Genomic DNA, 22006 nt, shown 5'->3' with positions numbered 1-22006 from the left:
TCAAAACAAATATGGTTTGCTGAACACAAAATCAAGCTTCGGACATTGCCATCTCAGTCCCCTGATCTAAACTCCATAGAAAAACAGTGGGGTGAGTCAAAGAGGAGAATGCAAGTGTGGACCTAGGAATCTGGACGATCTGGGGAGATTTTGTAAAGACGAACGATCTTAAATCTCTTGCTTTGTATTCTCCAACTTTATGGGGTGTCATAGGTGAATATTACAAGCTGTTTTATTGGCAAAGGGAAGCTTAAGAAGGTATTACAAGCAGGGGTGCCAATAATTATGAGCGACATGTTTTTGTTAAAAAATATTTATTTCTTTATGAGATTTTCCTTTTTCTCAAAATAACTTTTTTTTTCATTGTGAGATAAATCACCAACAGATTATGGGCTGTATTTTGCACCCTGGTGCATGGCGTAAAACTCGTTTTCCAGCCGGCGCAAAGTTTAATTCCTTATTTTGCACGTTGATTTTTTAAACAATGCGCCCAGGGGTGTGGCAATTAACAACCGAGGGAATGGCCTAGCGCATTGTCTAAAAATCGCTATTGTACACCTGGTCAGAAGTCTATGGCGAGTTGTTTGTATGTTATTTTAAGAGCGCATTGTCAATAGTCATATTGGCGGGTGCACCATCCTATATCATCCATGAACGCACACCAGCGCACGTCCATGCAGAACATTACAAATTGCACGATTACAATGGGAAATATAATTAGAATAAAGATGTTACGAAATATTGTACATCTCATGATGAGTAGTTATTCACCATCGTTTGCAAATTGGTAATGACGGTTAAAAGTGATTAGAGGGAGAGGCGAGAGACACGTATGGAGCACAGCTGAAGACGCACTGTCACGAGATATATAAGCAACTCCTCTGTAGGATAAGTGTTTTTTTATTCAGTCATTTGAGCAATATTAGGGTACAGTAAGTTTTGCTTTTTCCAGCCTATGTTTTCGATGGTAACCCATTGTCAGTCAATAGTGAAAGTAACTGCATATAACTGTCTTGTCGTTGACTGACACCATGGTGAAGTTAGTTTCACTTTGCCAATGAGTTCAAATAATAGACGAGTGCAAATGTGTTAAGGCTATGCTAGGTTTTAGTAGAGCATGGTTAGTGGAATTACTATTCCATACCAAGCAGCCTCCTTCAAATGCGCTGTTGAATGTCAAAATACTGATGCATTCTTTGACATTGCGCTTTGCGCCGTTAAAGGGAATGACAGATGTCATTCTCATTGGTTTAAATGATGTTACGCCCCAAACACACCCACACATGATTAAGAAACCAGGGAACACCTTGTTGCGCCATGCGCTCAACGTTTGATAACGAAAACACTCCCAATGTGGACTGGACATCCTACTAAATTTGAATAAGCTTTTAACGAGTTACGATGCGCTTTCGACTGTCATGATAGGGCCCTATTTTTTATACCGGTTTTTAGTCAACTTTAGCAGAGGTGCCAATAATTCTGGAGGATAATATACTCCAGGGTATCTATTCTCTGACCGTGGTAAATAGCTCTTAAGTAGACAGTTTCTGATGTTACTCTGATGCCAAATCTCTAGAAGAGGTCCCTCTCCTCATAATTTAATTCATAGGGGCGACCCTGTCCTAAAACAGTTGTGCCATCAAAATCCTCTGCGACTTTCAGTCTTGGGCATGATGTTAAATTAAGACAGAATGCTAAAATGGTATTATTTGAAATGCATTTTTTGAAAATACTAGCAAGGTGTTCCTTAATATGAATTTGTGAATTATTTGTGTGGCTGCACCTCTTGTTCCTTATACAATATCCACCTTCTTCTTCATCTTCTTCATGTCTCTGTTGAAAAAACATAGAAATCCTTGAGTTTCATTAGACTGAAATGAACAGCATCAGATCATTCTGTCACATTCCTGTCAAAGATATCAATTTTATTAGATTGCAGTAGGCTAATTTATTCTTCTTATAGAGTCCTAAATTGCCATCAACAGACTGTAGGCTACCTTGGTCTGGTCTGTACAGGTGTTGGTCTTGGTCTTTCTCCATCTTGAATTCCTGGGAATTCAGGACACTCTCTGTGGGTCCAAAAACTGTTTGTAAGTCCTTGAGGTCATTTCTTGGATATGCATAGGCCTATAAATACAAATATGAGTAAATGAACACAGACCTGCTTATATTGGATGTTTATAATATGTTTATAATTACAAAACTTTTTAGAAATGGAAAACGATCACGTGCTTAGTGACAATGTGGCCTAATCTGTCCAGTCATGAATTCAAGTAGACCTACGGGCCACGAAAAGATAACACTGGCTGCATTAACGTAGCCTACTGCACGAGCCTGAAACTACCAAATTCTCACGCGAAAATAAGGTCACGCGCACATAGGCTACTATTTAAATTACAGCACGCTAGAATTACTAACGTTAATAACGTCTTGTGTGCATAGCCATAGCGAGTACAGCTTAACGTACAATAGTGGAAGCTATACATTTTAACTTTAAAATGTTTGCCCTAGTAACTTACGATATTTAGCAGACAATTAGAAGTGCTATAGAAGAATTGTTTCCTGCGAGGACATTAAGGACTTCAACATTAACGCAGCAAAACAAATCCCTTGTTTGACGTGGTGGGTGATGTGGTCTACCAAGCCCAAATGTTACTGCTCTTGTCTGGTAAGTATGAATAACACACACTACAGTCCATGTGTATAAAAGGCTTACATAGACTTTATAATGTCATTATTAATTTAGCTCTCTGATACGGTGTAGTAATAAATACTAGACTCTGTTAGCGCTAACGTTAGCTAGCGTTACGTTAGCATAGCCGTCAGACAGGCTCATGCATAAATCTGGTTCCAAAGGTAGCTAACTTAACTTAGCGGTTAGGTATGACACATTTGCTGAGTGTAGGCTTATGAAACGTCCACTAGCCTGATCGCTTACCTTCAGTTACATGAAGTCATCATGAGCAGTAGGGGTGACAGCTTGCTTGGGTTACCTTATGTCCTGTTGATACAGACGGTCGCCGCACTAACGTTAATGTTGTGTCAGGCGGTCGCCTCTCTTATTAACGTTGCATGTGGACTGTAACCCTAACCCTATCATCTAACAAATAACTAGGCTCACACATTGTAACCATTGTAGACATATGAGTGTAGGCTAGGCCATGGTAGGCCTTTGCTGTAGTAGGCCTAATGATTTTAACTAGTTCAAAATAATATAGGCCTATTATATATAAGATAATGCACAATGTAGGCCTAACTGTCATTCTGACTTCCTGTTGTGCTAGTGTTCTCCTAGTATATCTTTTTGTGTCAAGTAATTACATTAATTGTGTCAATTAATCATACTCTTATTTTTCCACATTCTTATAACAAAAACAGTGCTTGCACTGATGATGCCCCTGCACTGTTTACTTTTGCACTACCACCATTGCACATACTCCACCATAGCACCAATCAGGGTCAATGTATCATAGGTGCAGTCCCTACTGGCACTATCAGGCCTAGTAATCCTCACTCTTTACTTTTATATAACTGGGTGATTAAATTTATTGTATGTGTGTGAGATATGTGTGTATGTACTGTATAAGTTGCTGCATATCTAAAATTGCCCTCTGGTATCTATCTATCTATCTTTCTATCTATCTTTTTGTATTACAGAGGATGAGGACAATCTGAGGAAGCAAATGGAGCTCAAAAGACCTCCTGTGCCCAAGATCAGGCAAGAGCCTTTGTTGGCCAATGAGAAAAGAAAAGAAAACAGCCTTCCATGGCACCAAAAAAGTAAGCCTGCCATTCACTAACACAGCACTAAGCCTGCTAATACCTTAGCATTTGTGAAAAAGCAATAAGAAGATTTGCATCCCCACAACATTTACAGTTTTTCCTCAGTCACTTTGATGCTTTTCTCACATCACTATTAACATTTGCACAGCAGTTAGTGAATATGTACGCTTCACATTTGCAATTTGTTCAGAGGAAGGAGAAATTGCTACTATGATGTGCACAAATGAATAAATGTTGTGGAGGTTGAACTAATAGTTGTGAATAGTTAGAATTTTCATTCCTGATCTGAGAAAAGCACCAAAGCAACTGAGGAAAACTGTAACACTGTCTTAAGTTGCAATTTGCCACTTTGTCACTAACAAGCCCAAAACGGCACATTGTATTTCAATCACCTCTCAGATAATTAAGACACATGAAAGAGAAGGGGACAGACAATTCATGCAGAAAATAATAGGAAAAAAATTAGCTGCCAAGAAAAGGAAACCCCTTTGTCAAAAGTCAGATTTGGTAAGTTTGCTTTCTTTAATGTAAAGTTAAGGCTAAACAAGGCTAAGATAAATAGTATTAAACGGGATACATAACAACATACCAAATAGAACTGCAGTCTTTACGAAAAACGAACCCTTTACAAAGGTATTTATTTACAGGACGCAACCTTTGTGAGATCACCCATCCCCCAAAAAAAGAAACTTCTCAAAAAAAACGAAACAGCCTCAGAGTTTCAGGTAAGACTTCTAGTCATTGACCATATATTTGATGAATGATGATGAATACATATTAGTTTACTGAGGTTTTTGTCATATAGCATGGTGTGGAGGGATCTACCAACCAAGTGGCTCTGGTCCCCTCTGAGTTTGAGGTAAGACTTCCTCACACAATGCCCATATCTTCAAACCTTCATGAAACACAACACAGGCAGGGGCAGCTGTGGCCTACTGGTTAGGGGTTCGGGGTTGAAACCAAAGGGTTGCCAGTTCGATCCCCAACCAGTAGGAAAAATGTGTGCAGGGGAAGTGGTTGAGCACTGCTCTCCCATGTCCACATCCACGGCTGAAGTGTCCTTGAATATGGCACCTAACCTCACTGCCTCCCGAGCGCCACTGTAGCAAGGCAGCTCACTGCTCCGGGTTAGTGTGTGCTTCACCTCACTGAGTGTGTTCATTGGACATACAAGTAAACGATAAGAACAGAAAAGATGCAATCAGCAAAAAATCTTATTGGTTGTTTTTAGGATGCTTTGGAGGGAGTCGGACCATCCAGTCGGAATCCCACATTCTTTGATGCTGAGGTAATGAAATGCTTATCATGTCCATTTGCAATTGTGGGGATATATCCCATCTTTACTATTGCTTTAGATGGATCCAACTATTATAAACTGCATTTGAATATACTAAGGTTTTTGTGTTTATAGGACTTTTTGGATGTCTCTGATGACAAGGTAAAGTGCTTTGCACATGATGACTGCATGTTAAGTTTTTTACAAGAAAATGTGTATGGTTTTACAGAAAAACAGATTCTGATGACCCTTTGTGCTGACATAAATTACATACTTTATTTTTACTTCGCATTTAGGATTCTGATGTATCAGATGATGGTGTTGTTCCCCAAAGGATGTTTGGAAACATCAAAAAAGCTTACCAGCAATTAAAGACCAAAAACAAAAAAATATCCTGCGAAAATGAAGACCTCAAACAAAGGTAAATTCAAGATCTTATCTTACACGCACACGCTCAGCTTGTGTAAGAAAGGATAACTATTTGAGTTGTTTTGTTTTTTGTGTTTTTCTCTCAAACGTGTTAAATGACAGATACAAAGATTTGGAGGGATGGTCTTCGGGCAACCATAGAGGCAATTCATACAAACACTTCCCGAGTGTTGGGAGGTCAGCCTATGGGTGAGTGAATAATAATGCAATAAAAAAATGCAAGTTCAAATGCAATCTCTTTAAAAGACGTGTATTGAATCAAACTGATTAACAATATGTTTTGTCAATATCCTGTGCAGCCCAATCGGAGTCGCAGATCACTGTATGTCAAGGCTATGCTTGGTTTGGTAAGCTATGGTTTCAATGTACCTTGCCATCGCCTCCCTGCTCAGATGGCAAGATACATTCAAACCATAGCTTACCAAAACAGTTACAGCAAAACCTCCCCTCACTCCTGAGAAATATCAGGCAGTAAAGGGTTTCAATTCATTCACATTTAACAGAGAACCGATTCTATTTCTATTAAAAAATATAACAAAACAAAAACATGAACATGAATTGTTTCTGATATTTTTGTTGTTTTTCTTTTTCTTTTTCAGACACATTCAAGTGATGGCTTGTGGACAATGGCGTAGGAGAAGCTGAGGTGGCTGTACGCCACAAGAAAATAGGAGTATTCATTTCAGAAAAAAATCATAGATCTTAACAGAAAAAAATTAAAACCGCCTTAATCATACCTTTTGAAATATGTTGTTCTTTGTTAATTGTTCTGGGAGTAGGTATAATAGTAGGAAAATAGAATTGCACATTTTAAAAAAGGAGAAGTTGATAATTGAAAACATTTGTAGGCCTATGTAAAACAACTAGAGTTTTAAGCTGAGTCATATCTATTTTTGTTTTTCTAAAGTACAAACCTGTTGTCACCAGTTAAAACCATTACAGACCAATTCACACCAGTTAAAAAATATAATATAATCTTAAACCAGTTCATACCATTTAACACCAATTCATTCAACCAGTAGGTTTCTTTAACTGGACCTTACCAATACAATCTAGTAGAGACCAGTTACCCACCAGTAAAAAAATATAATATAATCTTAAACCAGTTCATACCATTTAACACCAGTTCATCAACCAGTAGGTTTCTTTAACTGGACCTTACCAATACAGTCCAGTAGAGACCAGTTACCCACCAGTAGAAGTGTTCCAATTTCCATATAAAAACCAATAAAACCAGTTGAACTTTTTACTGGTTTCCAACTGGTTTCCTAATGATTTTCTACTGGTTTCCTACTGGATCTCAACTGGATTCCTACTGGATCTCAACTGGATTTTCAACTGGATTTCTACTGGAATTTCCGCTAGGGCTACCCAGTATTTCTGACATTTACAGTAAAATATATAATTCACCAGCTTGTTTAAGTTTGTTTCTCATTGATTTTTTTAAAATTAAATATTAATAACAATATATTCACTTGCCGATGGCGGGAACAACGTTTGAAGTTCGCAGGGGACCAAACGAAATTTTTCCGTAAAAGTCTAGTGGGGCTACATACCCACCAAATTTCATGTGCCCCGCTAGCGGCGGTCATAATTAGTCTTTCTGCTGTTAAAGAATGTGTTTGTGTTGTATGTATGCTGCTGAGACCTTGAATTTCCCCTGGGGATCAATAAAGTATCTATCTATCTATCTATTTATTGCAGGTGAGACATGGAAAAGCAGTTTTAGACAAATTAGTTTAGCCATGTTAACCTATGGAGATTGACGGCCTGTGGGCCATGAAGGGCAGTTATTTGGATGTGCGGTGGCCTTACCCACGTAAAACAGAGTGAAATAACAGTTTGTATAAACATTATATCATACATGTATTATTCTAGCTATATAGCCTAAACGGCATAGTGCATGGTATTTCCATAACCGCGAGATACAGCACTTCACGATGACTGCAATGAGTAGCCTAGTTAACAGACAAGACGCAATCTATCTGAATATCTGCAATCTATCTGAAATAACACCTATTTGAAGCCTATTATTCATGTAACATATTGTGTGTTAGTGTAGGCTACATAACTGTGTAGGCTATGTTTAAACTGTATTGCGAGTTTAATGTCAGCATGTCGACTTTAAAGTCGACACGTCGAGATTAAAGTCGACATGACATTTCAACTTTATTCTCGAAATGTCGAGTTTAATGTCGACATGGCGACTTTAAAGTCAACACGTCGAGTTTAATATCGCCATGGCAAAAATATTTTTTTCCTTCATGCGTGGCCCTAATACTCCGTCGTAGTTACTTGAATAATGGGCGTGGTGTTATTTCAGATAGATTGTTAGATTGCAGATAATTCAGATAGATTGCGTCTTGTCTGTTAACTAGTCTTACTCATTGCCGTCATCGTGAAGTGCTGTATCTCGCGGTTATGGAAATACCATGCACTGTACCGTTTAGGCTATATAGCTAGAATAATACATGTATCCAATGATATAATGTTTCTATACAAAATGTTATTTCACTCTGTTTTACGTGGGTAAGGCCACCGCACATCCAAATACCTGCCCTTCATGACCCACAGGCCGTCACTCTCCATAGGTTAACATGGCAAAACTCATTTTTCTAAAACTGCTTTTCCATGTCTCACCTGCAATAAATATAGAAGGCTATAAACACAGATATACCATACGCATATACTATTTTGATCCCGTGAGGGAATATGTGTGCATGTAGGCTAGCATGGGGTGGCCGGGAGGACTGCTTCATTCGTCCCTCCATAGACATCAGCAACAGCCACAGTAAAATTGTCAGAGTTGTTTTCAACTCTAATAGAGTCGATTCTGACTCTGTCATAGAGACCCATTGGTCCCACCCCACAGAGAGTAAATTTGACTCTTCTCCTAGAGCACATTTTTCAGAGTTAAATTTACTCTACAGAGAGTTGAAAAATCACCAAGATAAACTCCACAGGGAGTAAAGAAAAATCTACTCTATAAGCCAACAACTCTTTCCAGAGTCATCTTAACTCTTAATTGGGTAATCTTAGTTTATCTCTATTCAGAGTTTATTCCCAGCTACTCTTGCTAGAGTCACCATTTTGCTTGTCTTTATCAAGCTCTACAAAATCTGAAGGACATACAGACAAATTATTGAAAATATATTTATTACAAAATATTAAGTTAATGTATCAATATACAATATAAAAAGTTTAATTTTTTTTTCCTTTGGTAAATGCATGTACAACACATTTGGCATCAAATGGAACAAAGCCACTAGAACATAATATCAAGTTGTTGTTAGTGATACATTAGCTTACATACCAATTTTACTCACTCTACAGCCTGTACTGAAACATTCTAGCATCACCGACATGTTTAAGTCTACACATTCTAACAGTGAAGCTACACCAGGCGCGTAACTGAAGCGTTACGTTCGCATAGCGTCTGTTGCAACAATTAGCTGCCACTATAATCAATGGAGGTAGCTACACCAGACGTGATAGCGGCGCGTACGTTCGAAAAAAATAGACCATTCATTTAAAATGAATTTTACGCGTCGCGAACGGAACGCTTCAGTTACGCGCCTGGTGTAGCTCATACCTAAGGCATGATCCAATGGATGGGGCCTAGAAGAGATTTTCAAGATGACTTAAAGTATGATTCATTTCCTCAACACTTTGCTTATCACTCAAAAAACTGAATAGTTTCCTTAACCTGTATCTCATGTACAGCAGAATGCATAACAGGAACCACTGTATCAAAATCTACCGCCAAATCATTACTTCTGTGTTCACTACAGTTATTTTCCAAAACATGAACATTATTAACGCTATACTCATGTAACATTTCCAAATGTTTTCTAAAAGCCAGAAAATGTCCCTGAAACACCCAGTCTCACCACACTTTAACCTGAGTGTTCTACCGGGACACAGCCCATGTGGTGATTCTGCTACCTGGATCCTTTTTTGCAGTTCGATGCTGGAGGAAGAAAGACCTTTACTCTGTTTAATAGTCTTCTCTTTGAACATAGTTGACTACCTCTCAAGAAGGTTCGCTGAAATCTCACCAAACAGTAACACAGTCTTGCTCAATCTGATCCATTACATCCACGAATCGAGAGAATGTTGCAAGCATATGAGGTGATTGAGGGTCATGGACCATTTTTTCTGACGATAATCAAACGTTCACCTTCAGCCGCACAACTTCTTCATCAGAAGAATGCTTCATTAGAGATACCGCCTCTCTCAGCTGTTCTTCATTCAGGATTGGCTCGGGCACATCTTCAGAAGCTGGTCCTCCATTATGTTCATTGTGTGCTGGACTTTGTGGTTCCTGAGGCTTTCCTCTGAATTGTTTTAATGCGTCAGGCCAGGTACCCTGCTCCGCTGGCTGGATCATAGAAATGTTCCTATAAAACAGTGTAAAGTAGGGTGAGTTCCAGCATTAAGAGGAAATCCAGCGATTTTCCAAAAAGATCTCCATTTATTGGGTCACCGAGTATGTAAAACGAAAACAATCGGTTTTACATAGCTCGAGTTGCTAAAGCCAGCAGCTAAAGCGACTGTGCAGCTACAGCGCTACACTCTGGGGTCATGAACATTAGGGCTCAGGAACATGCCCCTAGAGTGTAGCACAGTAGCTTCCTTGCTGCATTTCGAGCTAAGTGAATCCGATTGTTTTTTTGTTTTGTTTTTTCCCCCCCTGTACCGACAGTTCTCGGTGACCTTGAGAAATGGAGATCAATGTGAAATTCAGTGCACTGTAAACAATGTATTTGATCTTAAACAGATTCATTACAATTTGTATGCAGAAATACTTATGAAATGGTTTCATTTCAAGTTCAATCATTTAAAAGAGACAAATAATACTGTTCATCTGGTGGTGGAGATGCTGGGATTTAAAGTCAAAAGTCAAGCACAGCATGACAAATCCACACACTCACATCTGTGCAAAATTATCTTTTTATATAGCTTTCGGTCATGGGCCTTTTTCAGGATTCCTGAAGAGGGTCTATGACCGAAATCTAGAATAGAAAGATCATTTTGCACAGATCTGAGTGTGTGGAATTTTTTTGAAGAAAAAAAAATACCTCAGTGTGGGTTTCAGTTTAGGTTACCTTTGTGTTAATGGGCAGCATAAAGATTTTACCAATATTTAACAAGGGAAAAAATGCCACTTACTTGCTCTACCCCATCATCTCCCTTGGGCTTATTTGGAAACAAGGCAGTGGTGTCATCTGAATCACATAATGCATCTACTACAAAGCAGAGGACAGAATAAATCAGTTATATAGTCATGTCCAGTACCTGTGACGGCTGTATGTCATGTAGTCTTTGATGGCTGAGATTTTTAAACACTAAATAGGCTCAAAGACGGACATAATCAACATCCACAAACCCCACAGAGTGGAATTCCATCAAAACAATGTGTTGCAACCGCTGTTGATATATTCACAAAACTTGTACCAAGTTTTAACTACATTCCATATTACAACTCACCATCATCTTCTGCAGGCTTCAGCTTTAATACACCACATTTTGGATCCTTCACCACATCTTCAGACACATAGTTGTCAATCTTCTGTACCAAACTCATCATACATTTTAGCCCAGCTTGGTGTTTGGCTTAAATATCAAATTTCATGAACACTAAAATAAAAACAGAACATTACAAAAAAAACTGACAATAGACTTAAACAATGCAACAATTGAATAAATCAGTACCTTGGTTAAATAAATCCTCTAGAGTGGCATCAGTTTCCACCATTTTAATGTATCTGGTCTGCCTGGTATTTAACTTTCACCAACATCCTGAGAAAACATAAAATCAAACATTCAGACAAAATCAACACTACTTTTAAAACAGTTTCTTAAAAAAAAAAACAGGTAACAACTATCTCAGTGACACTGACTAAACTAGTAAATGTGGCACGTGCACCTGTTGGCACTTTGCACTGAACACGTGTCTTCTATGCTATCAATGATGCACATTCAGCAATCAACACGTCCTTGATAGTCAATTAATGCAGCTAGTTTTGAAATAACCAACTTGTGAAGGCCAAATTCATGCTTATGGATGCCTGTTTTACGTGAAACAAGCTTTTTGGTAGAGCATGAACTTTAAGCTAATTTGCCCTATTAATGACTGTTAATGTTAAGTAGCTAACAACAGTAACTGTTACCTCATTAAGCTAACCATAGCCTTCATTTGATATCTGATTTGCATTATGCTAAGCTGCCAATGAGAGCTACGTTGGCTGATAGGCTAGCTGCTAACCAAGTCAATGTTGACCATGAAAGACGATTATACTGGTATCATATTTGGTTGAGTAAATATTAACATGATAAAAAAAAACTTATAGCATTGTACAATACGGGAGCACGAATTGACATGTACCTCATGTTACACAGAGGTAACGTTAACGTTCATGTTAACTTTCAACCTTCGTTAGCAGTTAACTTAACGTTAACGTTAGCCCCTGAAGGTCAACACATTTCAGAATGATATCTTGACCATACATTTACGTTAAGTTACACTCCTCTTGCGCGTCACCGCTTATTGTTTATCATTTTCGAGGCATACTACGGAACATGTGAAATAAATCTCTAGTAAGTGTATTTTAGATGAACATCTACTCACCTTCAACTACACTTCAGAGAGATTCTTCTAACCAGGCTCCGTCGCGTCGCTGCATTCTCTCAAATGGAAGGAAGTGGGTGATAGGCTACTAACGTTCGTCTCTGACGTGAAATGCCAGAGGGCACGTTCCGCCAGTTAGTAATTTGTCTGAGCCCTTACACACTTGCATGTAACAAACATACAGTACTTATAATTATTAGTATTATTATAATGTTTGTTCGCTTTGACTATTCTTTGTGAACAGCTATAGGCTTGATAACAGAGACTCCGTTTATAGATAGCTTAGCAGTATTTGCCTATTTTACTGTAGCACATGCTAGCCTACAAACTTGCAAGTAATTTTTTAGTAGCCTAGTCCAGAAAAAAATCTTAAAGCTACCGAATGACTTTGGAATAAACCAGAAGAAAACACTTGATTTTTTATGAATAATATCCAAATAATAATTAGGCAAACATCTCCCAAGAAATGTCTAAAATGGCGTCCAAATGAGAAAATGAGGTGGTTGATTAACTCTTGTGATTTTAACTCTGTTTTTTAACTAATATGCTAGAGTACATTTTACTCTAACTGTAGTAAATGTAACTCTATTAGAGTCAATAACAGTCTACTCTGTCATTTTAACTCTTGGGATTTTACTGTGCAGCAACAGGCTGTTTTGCATCCATTACAAACAAGCAATGTGAAAGTCTAGGATTGGGGCGAGTGCATAGTCTAGTGCATAAGCATGAAGTTGACCCTTTAGATGAAAAACACTCTTTAATAATAAGCCTACAATAAATAAATAAGCCGCTAATGACGTTTAGGCTACTTTTGACCATCGCATTTATCGCCTGTAACTCCGTGATAATGACCTAGTATTTGACTGAGCAATGGAGGTTAATATGTTCTATGTTTTGTCCACATGATACAAGTCTATGTCTAATCATTGTTGCACTCGAAGAAAACTATGTTTCATTCGTTCTCCCTTTCAATCGTCCCGAGCGGTCGTTCTCTCTCCAAACTACTTATTCTCAAAATGTTGAGTTTAATGTCGACACGTCGAGATTAAAGTCGACATAATATTTCGAATTTATTCTCGAAATGTTGAGTTTAATGTCGACATGGCGACTTTAAAGTCGATACGTCGAGATTAAAGTCGACATTACATTTCAACTTTATTCTAGAAACGTCGAGTTTAATGTCGACATGGCGACTATATAATCGACATGTCGAGTTTAATCTCGTCATGGCAAAAATATTTTTTCCTTCATGTGTGGCCCTAATACTCCGTTGTAAAGTAGCCTATGGTACCGAGGTGAAGTTAGTTTGATATTTGATATTCGGATATTCGACAGATATTAAAAAAAAAAAACATTATGCAGCCGGTTTCACCCTGTGTTTGCAGACAATGTACAAACAGATGACCTGTCTACTTGCTCCCAACCGACCTTAGGGACCGTCTAAAAAGTACCTTCTGAATTACCTTCATAGTCTTTTTTGTCAATAGCTTTGACATCATGTGACCTAGTGACTCCAAACCAATTCAAAATAGTTATCCTATATGGGACTCATCAGACACACCTCTTTTTATAGTCACTATATGCACACAGTATTTTATATGAATATTTTAAAGAAAATACCTTATTTCCCATAAGAAATGGTCTCCTTTTTTCAATACCTCCCAAGCCATGTGACCTAGTGACTCCAAACCAATGCAGAATATTTATCCTATATGGGACTCATCAGACACACCTCTTTTTATAGTCACTGTATGCACACTGTATTTTATATTAATATTTTGTTTAAAAAAATACATTATATCCTATATGAATGGTCTTCTTTTTTCAATACCTCCCAAGTCATGTGACCTAGTGACTCCAAACCAATGCAGAATAGTTATCCTATATGGGACTCATTGGGCACACCTCTTTTTATGATCACTGTATGCACACTGTATTTTTTATGAATATTTTAAAGAAAATACATTATTTCATATAAGAAAAAGTCTTTTTTTCAATACCTCCCAGGTCATGTGACCTAGTTACTCCAAACCAATGCAGAATTGTTATCCTATATGGGACTCATCGGGCACACCTCTTTTTATGGTCACTGTATGCACACTGTATTTTACATTAATATTTTAAAGAAAATACATTATTTCATATAAGAAAAAGTCTTTTTTTCAATACCTCCCAGGTCATGTGACCTAGTTACTCCAAACCAATGCAGAATATTTATCCTATATGGGACTCATCAGACACACCTCTTTTTATAGTCACTGTATGCACACTGTATTTTATATGAATATTTTAAAGAAAAGACCTTATTTCCCATAAGAAATGGTCTCATTTTTTCAATACCTCCCAAGCCATGTGACCTAGTGACTCCAAACCAATGCAGAATATTCATCCTATATGGGACTCATCAGACACACCTCTTTTTATAGTCACTGTATGCACACTGTATTTTATATGAATATTTTAAAGAAAATACATTATTTACCAAAAGAAACAGTCTTTTTTCAATACCTCCCAAGTCATGTGACCTAGTGACTCCAAACCAATGCAGAATAGTTATCCTATATGGGACTCATCGGGCACACCTCTTTTTATAGTCACTGTATGCACACTGTATTTTATATGAATATTTTAAAGAAAAGACCTTATTTCCCATAAGAAATGGTCTCCTTTTTTCAATACCTCCCAAGCCATGTGACCTAGTGACTCCAAACCAATGCAGAATATTTATCCTATATGGGACTCATTAGACACACCTCTTTTTATAGTCACTGTATTTTATATGAATATTTTGTAAAAAAAAATACATTATATTCTATATGAATGGTCCTCTTTTTTCAATACCTCCCAAGTCATGTGACCTAGTGACTCCAAACCAATGCAGAATAGTTATCCTATATGGGACTTATCGGGCACACCTCTTTTTATGATCACTGTATGCACACTGTATTTTATATGAATATTTTAAAGATAATACATTATTTACCATAAGAAACTGTCTCCTTTTTTTCAATACCTCCCAAGCCATGCGAACTAGTGACTTCAAACCAATGCAGAATATTTATCCTTTATGGGACTCATCGGGCACACCTCTTTTTATGGTCACTGTATGCACACTGTATTTTACATTAATATTTTAAAGAAAATACATTATTTCATATAAGAAACAGACTCCTTTTTTTCAATACCTCCCAAGCCATATGACCTAGTGACTCCAAACCAATGCAGAATAGTTATCCTATATGGGACTCATCAGACACACCTCTTTTTATGGTCACTGTATGCACACTGTATTTTATATGAATATTTTGTAAAAAAAATACATTATTTCCTATATGAATGGTCCTCTTTTTTCAATACCTCCCAAGTCATGTGACCTAGTGACTCCAAACCAATGCAGAATCGTTATCCTATATGGGACTCATCGGGCACACCTCTTTTTATGGTCACTGTATGCACACTGTATTTTATATGAATATTTTGTAAAAAAATACATTATTTCCTATATGAATGGTCCTCTTTTTTCAATACCTTCCAAGTCATGCGACCTAGTGACTCCAAACCAATGCAGAATAGTTATCCTATATGGGACTCATCGGGCACACCTCTTTTTATGGTCACTGTATGCACACTGTATTTTACATTAATATTTTAAAGAAAATACATTATTTCCCATAAGGAATGGTCTCCTTTTTTCAATACCTCCCAAGCCATGTGACCTAGTGACTCCAAACCAATGCAGAATAGTTACCCTATATGGGACTCATCAGACACACCTCTTCCTACACTGTAAAAAATACAACTTGCCTTTAGTACTGCCAAATAACTTTTCTGACTAAACAGAACTCAAATAATCAAATAGTGTAGTAAAACTCATTATAACAAGTTTTCACAACTAATTTGGGAATTTCACCTAACAAACTTAAGAAACTGAGTTGACTCAACTTGTATAATTATAAGTATCTATAAGAGAGAAGTTTCCCAAAGTTCACTGAACTTTTTAGTCAAGTTGGCGCAAGCGCATTGTTTCCTAACGTATCAAGGCGACCTGTGGGCTGCGGCTTGAATTTGTCAGGAGGACAGAAGCCAGACACCTTCCCTACCTGTATGCAGCGTGGAGCAAATGACAACAGCGTTGTCAAAGGTAAGTAAGGCATTTAGTTTTATCCAATTGTTATGATAGTCAGTCTTTCTCGGTGTCGTGTTGCTTTAGCTAAGCTGATCTGACTGCCCACATTCCGTTAGCAGCTATCACTAGCTAACGTTAGTGATGTCTAGTTATGACTGTGAATGTTAGAAGCTTGCAATGTTCTGGGAAGACATAACCGATAGCTGCTAATGCTGAACAAGGATGTTCCTAAAACATTCACTTTCAGGAACAACTTTGTGTAAAATGGATGTCAGCAAGGAACGTTCTTGGAAATAGTGTGGTGTTGTTGAAATAGTAGCTGCTAGCTATTAGGCTAAGCTAGCCTGCTAGCAAATCTTAGTGGCTAAATTCCACCATAGTGATAGCCATACAGCTCAATTAGCTGCTACAGCTCAATTATCAAGGCAATGCAATAGTATAATTGTCTGGTTAGCTATTTACCTGTTTTGCTGAAAACATGTATGTTCCTAAAATATTAACCTTTATAGAAAGACCTTTGTATTGGATGCCAGCGAGGATAGCTATCTCACTGTGGAGTAAGCTAAACCCCCTCACTCCCGCCCAACGTTTTTAGCAATGTCTTCCAACTGCTGCCACTCGATCTGCAGAGGCGCTGCATATAGGTTGAAAAAAATTAAATGGCAATGTAATTTTTAATGCAACATATGTCAATAGAATGCAGGCACATAAAACAATGGCAACCCCACATTCGCTGATCGCGCTCCCTTAAAAATGCTTGATCAGAGCCAACAAATGGACAAGTTATAGCTTCATCACTAGCGTACGTAAATGTCCTCCAAGATGTTTAAAAAAAGTCCACTACACTACAAACCTATATAAAAAAAAACAATTTTCTATTCTTGTTTGTTGTTGCAGACTCTTCTGTTGCTATGCAATGTAAGGACTGTCCATTTTCTCACCCGGAGAGACCCTCCTGACCCATTACAGGCTTCATCACGGTCACTAGGGAAAAAGCTGGCTCTGCCTCCACCCCCAGTGCGTGTGCATCTTTAAGACTTCAGGTAAGCTTACATTAAAATTTAATTTGGCATGGTACCATGCAAAAGACAAATCACCTCAGGTCGAAACTACATTCAGTTGTCAATAGTGTACATTCCAATGTGATTGCAGTGCAGTGGACTTAAACATCTTGGAGGACATTTACGTCGTGGTGAAGCTATAACTTGTCCATTTGTAGGCTGCGACCATAGCATTGGCAATGTACAAAACTTTGCGACACACAAAAGTAGGAAGCACAAACTTCATAATTAGGGAACTCGGAAATGCAGTAGGTGCACCAGTTAATGATGAACTCAACGTGTTTTAAAATGTATGCAAATTATCGCATATTTAATTAGATACTGCCTAATTTGCATATGTAAACACTAAATTACAGAAAACTTGTAATACTTTTTTTTTCATATTAATGTAAGTAATACATTAATATGAGTATAAGTAATACAACTGGGAAAGTTTCATAGTGATATCTGCTAGTTAAAAATGTTACCCTATTCACCTCTAGTGTCTCGCGTTCCTCTCCTTCTCTTTACATTTTCTGTCCTGGCCTGGTTGCACCAGATGGTCGCTAAAAGGCACACGTGCGGAGAACTTTTAATTTATTTTTTGCAAATTTAGTGATGTAGTTCTGTGCTTTTCCACCAAGGATGCAGATGCTGAGGAGGACTAGAGGCATGAAAATTGGAATCTTGACCGTCATTGAAGACGACCACGCCATGAAAGCACCGGACACTGTCACCAATATCGCCATCGTCCTGGAAGAGACTGTTGTTCTACAGGACATCTTATACTTATACTCAATACTTATGACCCCTGTATTTTAAGGAAGAACATTTATTTATTTATGATACATTACGATTCATTCACAAAGAAAATTGGTGTTCTAATATGTTGGATATTCCCTCATTTTTTAACTTAAGGCATTAAGATCAATTTCCAAAAGATGATTTAATATTCTTCTTTTTAGTCAGCGTTTGCAGAGGTGCCAATAATTCTGGAGGGTACTGTAGGTCAGGGGTGTTCACACTGGCTAAAAATAAAAACATAGTTTTATCTATTTGGATTTTTGAGTTGTTATTTACACTTGTTTTTGGTTAGAGTCAATGTATTAGTTGGCATTAATATATATTTTCAAGTTGGGAGCATTTGTTGATTCAACTTGCTTATTTAAGTTCTTTACTGTCAAGTAGAACTTACTCAAAAAAGCTAGTGAAATGTGTTGACTTGTTTTTTTAAGTTGGAAGAACTTTTGATTCAACTTGAATTTTTGAGTTGCCTACCTAATGTAAGTCCACCTTACTTACAATACTAAGTTGGCATTACTAGATATTTCAAGTTAAAAGCACTTGATTCAACTTGAATTTTTGAGTTGCTAACCTACTGTAAGTCCACCTTACTCACAATACTAAGTTGGCATTACTAGATATTTCAAGTTGGAAGCATTTGTTGATTTAACTTGATTATTTGAGTTCTTCACTGTCAAGTTGAAATTACTCAAAAAAGCTAGTGAAATGTGTTGACTTGTTTTTTTAAGTAAACGCAGAGAGTTTTTTTTTACAGTGTATAACCATTGAAAGCACACTCTATTTTATATTAATATTTTAAAGAAAATACATAGTTTCCTATAAGGAATGGTCTCCTTTTTCAATACCCCCCCCCCCCCCAAGGGAAGTGACGTAGGGACACCAAACCAATGCAGAATATCCTTTATGGGACTAATCAGACAAACCTCAAATTAATATAATTTTTGCACATACTATTTTATAGTACCCATTTACTTCCTATGGAAACTGTGTTTTCTCAATACCTTCCATATAATAGTAGATGCCAAATCATTTTTCATATTTAGGTGTGTCTGATAAGTACCCCATAGCAGAACAGTTCTGGATTGATCTGTGTTGTCTAGGACCCCTTATATGGCAGATATTGAGCAAAACGCTGTTTTCCATAGGAAATAAATATGATTATTTAAAAAAAATTAAATATAATAGTTCATGCAAAATATTATTTCACATTGACGTGTCTGACTAGTATCACATATCAGAACAGTTCTATGTTGATCTGTGATGTCTAGCGAGAAATAAGCTTGCGAGGTATTGAAAAAAGGAGACCATTCATGATGGCAAATAATGTATTTTCTTAAAAATATTCATATAAAATACAGTGTGCATACAGTGACTATAAGAAGAGGTGTGTCTAATTAGTCCCACATAGGATAACTATTCTGCATTGGTTTGGAGTCCCTAGGTCACATGGCTTGGGAGGTATTGAAAAAAAGTAGACCATTCCTTATGGGAAATAATGTATTTTCTTCAAAATATTCATATAAAATACAGTGTGCATACAGTGACCATAAAAAGAGGTGTGCCCGATGAGTCTCATATAGGATAACTATTCTGCATTGGTTTGGAGTCACTAGGTCACATGACTTGGGAGGTATTGAAAAAAGAGGACCATTCATATAGGAAATAATGTTTTTTTTTTTACAAAATATTCATATAAAATACAGTGTGCATACAGTGACCATAAAAAGAGGTGTATCTGATGAGTTCCATATAGGATAACTATTCTGCATTGGTTTGGAGTCACTAGGTCACATGGCTTGGTAGGTATTGAAAAAAAGGAGACTGTTTCTTATATGAAATAATGCATTTCTTTAAAATATTAATGTAAAATACAGTGTGCATACAGTGACCATAAAAAGAGGTGTGCCCGATGAGTCCCATATAGGATAACTATTCTGCATTGGTTTGGAGTCACTAGGTCGCATGGCTTGGGAGGTATTGAAAAAAAGACAGTTTCTTTTGGTAAATAATGTATTTTCTTTAAAATATTCATATAAAATACAGTGTGCATACAGTGACTATAAAAAGAGGTGTGCCCGATGAGTCCCATATAGGATAACTATTCTGCATTGGTTTGGAGTCACTAGGTCACATGACTTGGGAGGTATTGAAAAAAGAGGACCATTCATATAGGAAATAATGTATTTTTTTTTACAAAATATTCATATAAAATACAGTGTGCATACAGTGACCATAAAAAGAGGTGTATCTGATGAGTTCCATATAGGATAACTATTCTGCATTCGTTTGGAGTCACTAGGTCACATGGCTTGGTAGGTATTGAAAAAAAGGAGACTGTTTCTTATATGAAATAATGTATTTTCTTTAAAATATTAATGTAAAATACAGTGTGCATACAGTGACCATAAAAAGAGGTGTGCCCGATGAGTCCCATATAGGATAACTATTCTGCATTGGTTTGGAGTCACTAAGTCGCATGGCTTGGGAGGTATTGAAAAAAAGACAGTTTCTTTTGGTAAATAATGTATTTTCTTTAAAATATTCATATAAAATACATTGTGCATACAGTGACTATAAAAAGAGGTGTGCCCGATGAGTCCCATATAGGATAACTATTCTGCATTGGTTTGGAGTCACTAGGTCACATGACTTGGGAGGTATTGAAAAAAGAGGACCATTCATATAGGAAATAATGTATTTTTTTTTACAAAATATTCATATAAAATACAGTGTGCATACAGTGACCATAAAAAGAGGTGTGCCCGATGAGTCCCATATAGGATAACTATTCTGCATTGGTTTGGAGTCACTAGGTCACATGACCTGGGAGGTATTGAAAAAAAGGAGACTGTTTCTTATATGAAATAATGTATTTTCTTTAAAATATTCATAAAAAATACAGTGTGCATACAGTGATCATAAAAAGAGGTGTGCCCGATGAGTCCCATATAGGATAACTATTCTCCATTGGTTTGGAGTCACTAGGTCACATGACTTGGGAGGTATTCAAAAAAGAGGACCATTCATATAGGATATAATGTATTTTTTTTACAAAATATTCATATAAAATACAGTGTGCATACAGTGACTATAAAAAGAGGTGTGTCTGATGAGTCCCATATAGGATAACTATTTTGAATTAGTTTGGAGTCACTAGGTCACATGATGTCAAAGCTATTGACAAAAAAGACTATGAAGGTAATTCAGAAGGTACTTTTTAGACGGTCCCTAAGGTCGGCTGGGAGCAAGTAGACAGGTCATCTGTTTTCACATTGTCTGCAAACACGGGGTGAAACCGGCCGCATAATTTTTTTTTTTGAATATCTGTCGAATATCCGAATATCAAATATCAAACTGACTTCACCTCGGTGCCTATGGTGCATAGGCTACACAGGACAATAATTGCAATGTAGACAGTAGTAGAATACAGTTGTTTTACAGATGGTGGTTTAGAGTAAATTAAATATAAATATGTGCAGTGTACTAGCAGTTAGGCTACGGTATAAGAGCAGAATAAATATGGCTAATACGAAAAATGTAATATGAAAAAATGTATGAACAACATGTACAGATATGTGCAATGAGTGCAATGTAATGGCAGTACCATTATAGTAGGCCTAGTAGTAAGAATAATATAGATATATGCAGTGTATTAACAAAATATATTATAAGAGAAACTGAATAAATATGGATATTCAGTATGAACCAGATATGTACAGTGCATGAGTAGTGTGGTAACAGTTGTAGTACAGAAACAGTAACATAGTGTATTAGTCCATCGGCCAGGCCAGATGTCGGTACCACTCAAGGTGGCAAAGGTTACAGTCTATAATACATTTTTTTAAAGATTCATGTCTGTAGACAACATTTTGGTATGATAATAACCCTTCCTGAGTCACAGCTAAATTAGTGTTATC

The 22006-nt window shown here is 37.1% G+C and overlaps 1 protein-coding gene and 2 long non-coding RNA genes across 4 annotated transcripts; 2 read left to right on the top strand and 1 right to left on the bottom strand.

Annotated features, from left to right (window-relative positions):
- The first annotated feature begins 3600 nt into the window (after positions 1 to 3600).
- Positions 3601 to 6224, top strand: LOC143138148 (uncharacterized). Of its 2 annotated transcripts, XM_076298617.1 has the most exons (9): positions 3605 to 3780; positions 4183 to 4290; positions 4431 to 4508; positions 4589 to 4642; positions 5015 to 5071; positions 5195 to 5221; positions 5356 to 5480; positions 5591 to 5677; positions 6088 to 6224. In XM_076298617.1, the coding sequence occupies exons 1-9, from the start codon at positions 3739 to 3741 to the stop codon at positions 6131 to 6133; spliced, it is 624 nt and encodes a 207-aa protein (XP_076154732.1). In that variant the 5' UTR covers positions 3605 to 3738; the 3' UTR covers positions 6134 to 6224. The 2 variants fall into 2 exon arrangements, with proteins under 2 accessions (XP_076154733.1, XP_076154732.1); XM_076298618.1 differs by lacking the exon at positions 5195 to 5221 and having other exon boundaries at positions 3601 to 3780.
- Positions 6225 to 9668: 3444 nt separating this feature from the next.
- LOC143138147 (uncharacterized) lies at positions 9669 to 12759 on the bottom strand. The gene is made up of 5 exons (XR_012990150.1): positions 12120 to 12759; positions 11204 to 11290; positions 10979 to 11128; positions 10661 to 10737; positions 9669 to 9888 (listed from the first exon to the last, which is right to left on the bottom strand). It is a non-coding gene; the product is annotated as an uncharacterized LOC143138147 (long non-coding RNA).
- Positions 12760 to 16083: 3324 nt separating this feature from the next.
- LOC143138599 (uncharacterized) lies at positions 16084 to 18321 on the top strand. Its single transcript, XR_012990260.1, has 3 exons — positions 16084 to 16260; positions 17143 to 17288; positions 17930 to 18321. It is a non-coding gene; the product is annotated as an uncharacterized LOC143138599 (long non-coding RNA).
- Positions 18322 to 22006: the final 3685 nt, after the last annotated feature.

The sequence above is a fragment of the Alosa pseudoharengus genome, unplaced genomic scaffold, assembly GCF_046254945.1.
Source record: "Alosa pseudoharengus isolate Yale_2024_CS ecotype anadromous, Long Island Sound unplaced genomic scaffold, YU_APseudo_1.1 YU_APseudo_1.1_scf_21, whole genome shotgun sequence".
Lineage (NCBI taxonomy): Eukaryota > Metazoa > Chordata > Actinopteri > Clupeiformes > Clupeidae > Alosa > Alosa pseudoharengus.
The sequence above is the reverse complement of the archived record's forward strand: the minus strand, read 5'-3'. Positions and strand labels throughout refer to the sequence as shown.